Here is an 8,597-nt window from a genome sequence, read left to right on the forward strand (position 1 = left end):
TTAAACAACAACAAAAAAAACATTTAAACAAAAAACAAACACACAAAAAAAAACATTTAAACAAAAAAAAACATTGAAACAAAAACAAAAAACATTTAAACAACAAAAAAAGGCTAACCCCCACTCCAGCGGGGAAAAATGGCCTTAAAAAGATTGATAGATGCAATAATTTATAAATGAATGTATGGTAATTGGGATGGGTAAGAATGATGAAAATCAGGATTACATGATGCAAGGTGGCAATAATAGAGCTTGTCACACAGGAGAAATATCAGGGGGTAGTAATATATCTTCTACTATAAATGGACAGGTGTGTGTGTGTGTCGTGTTTTTGTGGAGTTATATTGGAGCGTTCTGATGTGAAATGTGATACATCAAAATGATCGTCATGACCTCATGCGTTGATTTGCTTAATTAACTATGGAGTCCGGAAGAATTCCCATGTTTTAAGTGTACGCCATGTTAAGGTGTATGGAGCAGCCTAATAGGTCCTTCCACAGCATGGCATTCTAATTACTTAATAAATAACAAAAATAATGATACTATTGCAACAAAGCATAAATTAATTAATACTAATAATATTAACTACAACAATAATATTAGTATGATTTGGCAAAAATAATAACGAATGTATAATATCCCGCTCCTCACTCGCCCAAGCACATCTCGGTTTGGTGAAAGGCAAGCTAATGATCAAGCAGTGCAGCAGGGCAGGTATGCTACAAGGCTGTGAAGACCAATGAAAATTTGGTCCAATGGAACAACGGGCCCACTAGTTTGGAGAGAGAGGGGAATGGGGGTGGTAAGCAGACATAACATTGCCAGGCAGGTATAGGTAATGTAAATAGGATTTAGATTGTATTTAATATTATGATCAAAGGAAGTAGTTTTAACACTGTGTAGGAATTTTGTGAGGCCTCATGGATTATTATGTCCAGTTTTGGTCACCAAAGCTCATAAAGCACATTGCTATGTTGAGGGTTCAGCGTAGGGATGCTAGATTGATTTTGGGTCTCGCTAGACTCGGCTATGAGGACTGGCTGAAGGAGACATGACTTTGTACATTCGGATCGGTTCAAATTGGAACTAGACAGGTAACTAGAGGCATTGGAGATAGAGGGGTGCAGGGATATTGGCAGGTGATGAGTGATTGCGTAATCTGTGCTGAGTGTAATGTCTGTGACAGGGTCTCGTCAAGGGATAGTGTGTGGTTGGTCTTGCATATTCTTCACCCTAAAACAACCTCACCTCATCCACCTCTCCCCCACACAAAAAAATTTCCCCCAATTGTTATTTTTAACACCCTTGTGATATCCTTGAGCCTACCACACTTTTTTCATCCCTGCTCCTCCTCCCAACCCCCCCCCCCCCCCCATTCCCTCAGTGAAATTACATCATTTTGGCAGATTTATTTAATCTGATGTTTGCGTGGTGAAGCCATGATGGGCCATTTGACCTTTTCCTGTATATAATTTCCTTGTTATTCCTTGTTGTTATTACTTGTCAGCTATAACTGGTACACTGAACAAATTCCAAATTCCTCTCATCTCCAGTAGAATGTCAGGCCTGGTCAGCTGTTTCGTGAAAAACTTGGCCAAACACATTCCCCAGCTGACTGCACAGCACAAGGTGGGAATAAGTGGGGCAGTTAAATGAGCACTAGTTGTTGCAGTGGATGATTGTTGGGCAATCTGTCATCACCGACCTACTCAGGGATTCTGCACATTTTTAGTCATTTTTACCTCCGCCACCGAAGGTGGATGGACGTTATGTTTGCATCCCTGTCTGTCCGTTTGTTACTTGCAAAATCGAAGATTTTTCAAGTATATTGGTTGGTCTTGTGCGTTGTTATTCTGTCTGTCTGTCAGTCGCCTGCAGGTCACAATTTTCAACCGATCTTCACGAAACTTCACCAAGTTGTAGAGGTCATCACAATTGAGAAGCCTATTGATTTTGAGGTCAAAGGTCAACTCAAGGTCAAATTTCCAAAATCATCAATTTTCATCTGAAAAACCGTCAATTTTCATCCGATTGACTTGAAAATAGAACAGCATTTGCATATGGCCTCACTGAATTGGGAAACCAACTATTTTTGAGATCAAAAGGTCAAAGGTCAACTCAAGGTCAAACTTCCAAAATCATCAATTTTCATCCAATTGACTTAAGAATTTAACAGTATTTGCATATTGCCTCACTGAATTGGGAAACCAACTATTTTTGAGGTCAAAAGATCAAAGGTCAATTCCAGGTCAAACTTCTAAAATCATCAATTTTCAACTAAACATCATCACTTTTCATCCTATTGGCCCAGGCTTTGATGAAAATCGTAAATTTTGATCTTGATGAAATGCACAATTTGCTGGATCAATTGCAACCTTTTTTTCGGGGAGGGGGGGGGGATTTTGCAGGTATCGTGCATGACGTCTTCTTGTTTGTTTGTTTGTGAACAAGATATCTCAAAACGTTGTGGACGGATTAGGACGAAATTCTGACTTAAAACGTTGCTCAAAAAACCCATCTCAGTATAATGTAAAAGATGACGTGTCGACGAGGGGCCATTTGATCGAGGGACGAGGGGGCCAATGGGGGGGATATGAAATTTGGTCAGTGTGGATATGGAATTTGGTCAGTGTGGATATGGAATTTGATCAGTGTGGGGATATGGAATTTGGTCAGTGTGGGGATATGGAATTTGGTCAGTGTGGGGATATGGAATTTGGCCAGGGTGGGGATATAGAATTTGGCCAGGGTGGGGATATGGAATTTGGTCAGGGTGGGGATATGGAATTTGGTCAATGGGGGGATATGAAATTTGGTCAGTGTAGGCATGAAATTTGGTCATTGTGGGGATATGGAATTTGGTCAGTGTGGATATGGAATTTGGTCAGTGTGGATATGGAATTTGATCAGTGTGGGGATATGGAATTTGGTCAGTGTGGGGATATGGAATTTGGCCAGGGTGGGGATATGGAATTTGGTCAGGGTGGGGATATGGAATTTGGTCAGGGTGCTGAAGGTAACTCACCTACTCTTGGTGAAGAACACGGTGAGATATCTAACGTCTACCAACGAATCCAGCAAACAGGACACCCAATTTAACGTCCAACCAAGGGGCGGCAAACACATTGATGAATCACCCTGCATGTGAAACACCAGGACGACAGTTTATAGCTGTGTCTATTGTGCTATGGAGAGCTGTTTTGTCACCTTGGTGGTGTTGTGGATGAATGCATTGAATATTGGTGGCAGGTAAGAACAAACACTGGAAGGAAGATCTGAACTCTGCAAAAAATATATACATGTCCCACAGCTTGGAGATATTGTCAGACAGATGGTACACAGTCCAAGAAAGTTAATTACAGGTTATAAGGCCAGAGACTTCACCTCAGGCAATGGTTGACTACAGAAATGAACTGGAGGATCTGCCAGACGATCTTTGTGTAGACACGTGTAAGTGCACGAGACTTACCAGGGTTTATTGTTATGTTGCAGTAGTTTCAGACCATTCTTCAGGTCCTCAAGGGTGTAGAACTATTCAGCATAACGTGGAATAATTTGCAAATTGCAATAATTGGTTTCACAAGCAGGCATTCAAACATTCAAGCATTCAAATTCCGACGAACATAGCAAAAGCATTCGAACTCAGGGGTAAGTGTTGCATACCTCCAATTCATCCGACATGTTGTTTGAGGATTTACAAGGCAATATTAGAAAAAGTATTTTCCTTTGCATAACAACAGACCAAGAATCTGATATTGTGTAAAAGGAATTCAGCACAATATTACAGTTTATAAATGTACTTCTAATATTGTTGATGAATAAATAAAAGATAATAAAAATTAATAAGAACAAGGAGAAAAAGACAGAAAATGTTATAGCCCCGTCGTTTTAGTAATTTCTCTCTAACTTTTAGTAATTTAAAGGCCGACAGTTGTTAATTTTTGTTTTTTGGATTACAAAACAAAATCATATGCATATGTATATTCTCATATATTGTCTTTGTGCCAAGTTTGAACAAAAGTAGTCCATTTATGTTCAGGAAATGGTTGGGGACACGTTTAAGTACCAAAATGGCCACCAGTCGGCCATCTTGGATCTGATCTCGAAAAGAAATAACGTACCTATGTAAGCCATCAATCATTATCTGTGTGACAAATTTGAACAAGATCGGTAAATGCATCTCCGAGAAATGGTTGAGGACGTGTTCAATACTGGGGTTTTTTACAAGTAAAATGGCCGCCAGTTTACTAGTCGGCCATCTTTAATCAGATTGCGAAATCAAGTGAGAAGCACTTGTATGCCATAATGTACTGTGCTTGTGCCAAGTTTGAACAAAATTGGTCCATGTATGTCCGAGAAATGGTTGGGGATACATTTACCTAATGAAATGACCGCCAGTCGGCCATCTTGGATATGATCTCGAAAACAAATGACGTGCTTTTGTAAGCCATCATTCATTATCTGTGTGCCAGTTCGAACAAAATCGGTAAATGCATGTCCGGGAAATGGTTGAGGAAGTGTTCAACATCGGGTTTTATTTACAACTAAAATGGCCACCAGTCGGCCATCTTTGATCGCATCACGAAACAAAATCATGTGCATATGTATAGCATCATGTATTGTCTTTTACCAAGTATGAACTAAATCAGTCCATACATGTCCCAGATATGGTTGCTGACACGTATGGATAGCCGAGACACAATCCATAAGTCCCCGTTTTGGACTAAGTCCAATGGGGGGGGCTAAAAAGACCACGGTATCTTTCAGAAGAGTAAGACCAAGGCCTAGGCCAATGCCAAATAGATGTATTGAAGTTAAATAAACAGGAGGCCTATGTATATGACTGCAAGATATATGAATTAGCAAGTAATTACAAGTGTTTATTGGCTAAGCGATAAAATTATTTTCTATCCTACTCCTTTATTTCTTCTTGAAACGTTCATCCACTTCAATGGATTTTTTTATACCGACATACGATTTTCCTTTTAATTATTCACAACACCATTGTTACCTGAAGTCACATGTGCACACCACTCACATTTTTTCTTCACTACAAGTGAGCGTCACGGAAGAGCGAGTGTCATCTGTCAGTGTTTCATCTTTGCTGTCTCATCTGCTGGCTTCTTACATTGAATACAAGTCTTCTGGGGGCCTTGTTTTTGTAAAATAAATAATGCAACGGATTCGGTTGTAGGAATAAACAGGCTGTGGTTAAATTCAGGCACCACAGGGAACCCACGTTTGTGCTATCCATTCTCGATGACCCCCTCGTCGACCTTCCATCGGAACAATGGCCTAACCTGCAGTTCCAACAAGACCACGCTCTGGAATGAGTTCGTGATTTTCTCAATGGGTCATTCCCACAACACGAGCAGATTGGATGACGAGGTCTTGTTTATAGCCATTGGGGTCAGAGGACCTAACTCGTCTTGATTTGTCTCAATGGGGGCATTCGAAGCCAGTTAGCGACATCGATTGTCGCAGAAACATCGAGAAACTGATGGAGAAAATGCGATTTCATTGTACCAAGATCAATGTTGACGTGTTGAGGCATTTTCAAGCAGACCTGTGTGTATTGAATTGCGAAGTGCATCATTGTTCATGGTGAGCAGTTTGAGCATTTGTTGTAATTTGCCGTTTAAATGCGGAGTCATAAAAAGCGTTAAATCCTAAAACAAACGTTAAATCCCAATGGCACGTGACTTGCAGCACATCCTATAAAAATGGAATGTAAATATTATTAAACAGGAGGAATCTCTTAAAAAGGCCTCTTCCTTTGTCTCCATTTCCTTGGATTTCTTCGATTGCGTCGGGGTCAAGCATATCATGCATTCACGAATTTATTTTCGAAAGCACCAATCTCATCATGTGCCTTCAATTGTGGCGTGATGACGTTAGCGTATCAAGCGGCGCAAATAAAACAAACCGAGTGGTGGTCTGACCCAGATGAGATTGTCAGGATTGGGATTCAGAACACTCCACAAATTCAACTAAAGAATGAGTTCTGCACAGCCGGATGATTTTGCAGGAAACCGCAGCCTTGGGAGTGGAGCGAATGAGGACGGAATTGCTATGATTCGAATGTTAGGCCTGAAATAGATGGGAGCATGAGTTGAAGTGAAGATTCTGTACGAGGAAACAGATCTACGGAACATGTTGCTTCTGGGAATAGAGTGAGCACGTGCTCTCATAAAATTTCTTATGGAACCCGATCAATCACATGTAGGTATAGTATTCCTTCACAATAGCTAATTGATCATAAGTCTTCTGAGGACGTTTCTATGTAAGTTTAAAATATGCTTTTGAAGTCAACTGGCAGCAGATTTTGAGTCTCAGCCTTGGCAACTTGCCATCGTAGTGTTGCTTATAAGACAGACTGTATATCACACCGAGGGATGGTAAATCGCCAAGCCAATCTGTTTGAGGACATCAACACTTTGTCAGAGCTAGTCATTGCTGCAGACCTGCCTGAAGAAATCAAGAATGTCACCATTTTTTGTTCCTTCATTGGTGCAGAGCGAGCGCAAAGCTGTATAACAGGGACGAGAGGTGATAAAAACTTTCGTCTGCCCTGTCTTGTCCATCCTTGGTATGTATGTATGTATATATATATATATATATATATATATATATATATATATATATATATATATATATATATATATATATATATATATATATATAATGATATTGCATGAGTGGTGCATGTTGGTAAGGGAAGGTGGGTGGTTCGTTGGTTGTGTCTGTTTTTTTTTTTACTATTATTACTTCTTATTTTGTGTATGTGAGTGAGTGGGTGAGGGTGTGTGTTTTTGCATGAATGAATTTTTGCATGAGTGTGTGTGTTTTTGTATGTTGAGTGGTGTATGTTATAAGGGTAGGTGGTTGGTGTGTGTGTGTGTGTGTGTGTGTGTGTGTGTGTGTGTGTGTGTGTGTGTGTATATGAATATGAATGACGTGGTGTGTTTTGTTGGTGAGTGGTGAAGTGTATAAAGGTGGGTGTTTGAGTGTTCCACCATGTTTACTTGTTTGGTGCTGTGGATTCTGGAAGTGGAGGCGATTTTGTTGTTGGCGTCTGTGTTCGCACTGGCTGGGGGGTAAGGGTATGTATGCATCCAAGTGTAGTTGCTGCATGAAGAGGTGTATGTGCCACTGCTGGCCCACCTTAGCTGACCCTATCGAGGTTGAAGGGCCGAAACGGGCTGATGCTGAGGACCTCGACTGAGGACCCGGTCAATGACGCACACTTGTGACCAGGTGTGTTTTGAACTATATATATATATATATATATATATATATATATATATATATATATATATATATATATATATATATATATATATATATATATATATATATATATATTACACATATATAGGAATCATATACACACATACATAAGCATATATATTTATACTGTTGCGGATCTCCGACGTCGGCTCTCCCCTTATCAAGATGGAGTTAATCCCCTTGTCTTTTATCTGGCCGACGCGACCCTGGGGGTTATAACGTTCCTTCCGGTCGGTGGTAAATAGGGTTGTTGGTCGAGTTTTAGTCCTATTACCTAAGTACTACCACCGACCGTGAAGCAAGGGAATAACTCCCGCTCGAATCACGGATATCAGGTGGAAACGCCGAGCGGATAGCAATCCGCGACCCGAGCTGTTAACAATGACTAACCCGATTTTAGCGGTCCCGAATCGTGCCGCGTTTACCCAATGGAGAAAACACTAGGACGATCGGATTGAGAAACCCAAAAAAAACAGGGCAATTTATTACAAATGTACAAAGTAGAAGAGGAAACGAAAGAATGTACAAGAAAGAAAGAGGAAGGAAAAGTACACAGGGCAGCCTTAGACAGTCTTGCTCTATTCCCTGGACACGGGCCCGATCGCTCTCAGATTCGGTCTCAGACTCCAGACTCACGCGGGGGGTGTAGATGGTAGGGTGGAAGGTCCGGCGATGGTGTCCCGGCTCCAGTCCAGCAGACGAAACCCGGCAGGCAGCTCTCCACGTAGTGTAACGCGTACGGACAATTATAATGACAGGGGAAGGTAAATTATAATGACAGGCGCCCCCTCCCCAATGTCCTGCACGCTGCGGTTCTTCGCAATGCGTGCCACATGCTCGCCCTCAGTACAGCGGGTTGCCACAGCGCGTCCTTTGTAATACCAATGCTTGGCTTCAGTCTTCGGTAATAAGCGCTGCTCCGTAAGTTCTTATCACACTGCACCTTCCTCACGAGTCCTTCCAACCACGATAAGTTCTCTGTGCACAGTCTTTCAAATCGCATCAGTCCTTCTCATAAGCGCAAATTGTCCAAGTCCAGTCCTCTCTGCACAGTCCTTTCAACCACGATAAGTCCTTTGAAGGCTTTGCGTGCACGCTTTTATAACCAAGCCAGCAAATGCTCTCAGAGCCCAAAACCACGGCCTGTCAGGCGACCTCACCTCAGCCCTGGTTGGCTGGTGTTGGCTTACTGGCCCCGCATTGATGGCTGGTTGACGTGGCCGCACCTTCATCCTGGCATTCCACCCCCCTTTTCGGGCCTTACCTCGTGGGTTTCTGGGCTGGTTTGAGCGGAAGCCAGCGAGGTT

The 8,597-nt window shown here is 41.6% G+C and overlaps 1 protein-coding gene across 1 annotated transcript in view; it reads right to left on the minus strand.

Moving 5' to 3' along the window:
* Nucleotides 1-1,560: 1,560 nt before the first annotated feature.
* Nucleotides 1,561-8,597, minus strand: part of LOC144892131 (uncharacterized) — a 37,998-nt gene continuing 30,961 nt past the window's right edge. The window contains exon 5 of the mRNA XM_078777352.1: nt 1,561-1,615. Within this exon, the coding sequence (XP_078633478.1) occupies nt 1,561-1,615 (55 nt within the window). The remainder of the gene's footprint in view (nt 1,616-8,597) is intronic.

Source organism: Myxine glutinosa, chromosome 5, assembly GCF_964187855.1.
Source record: "Myxine glutinosa chromosome 5, kmMyxGlut1.1, whole genome shotgun sequence".
Classification (NCBI taxonomy): Eukaryota; Metazoa; Chordata; class Myxini; order Myxiniformes; family Myxinidae; genus Myxine; species Myxine glutinosa.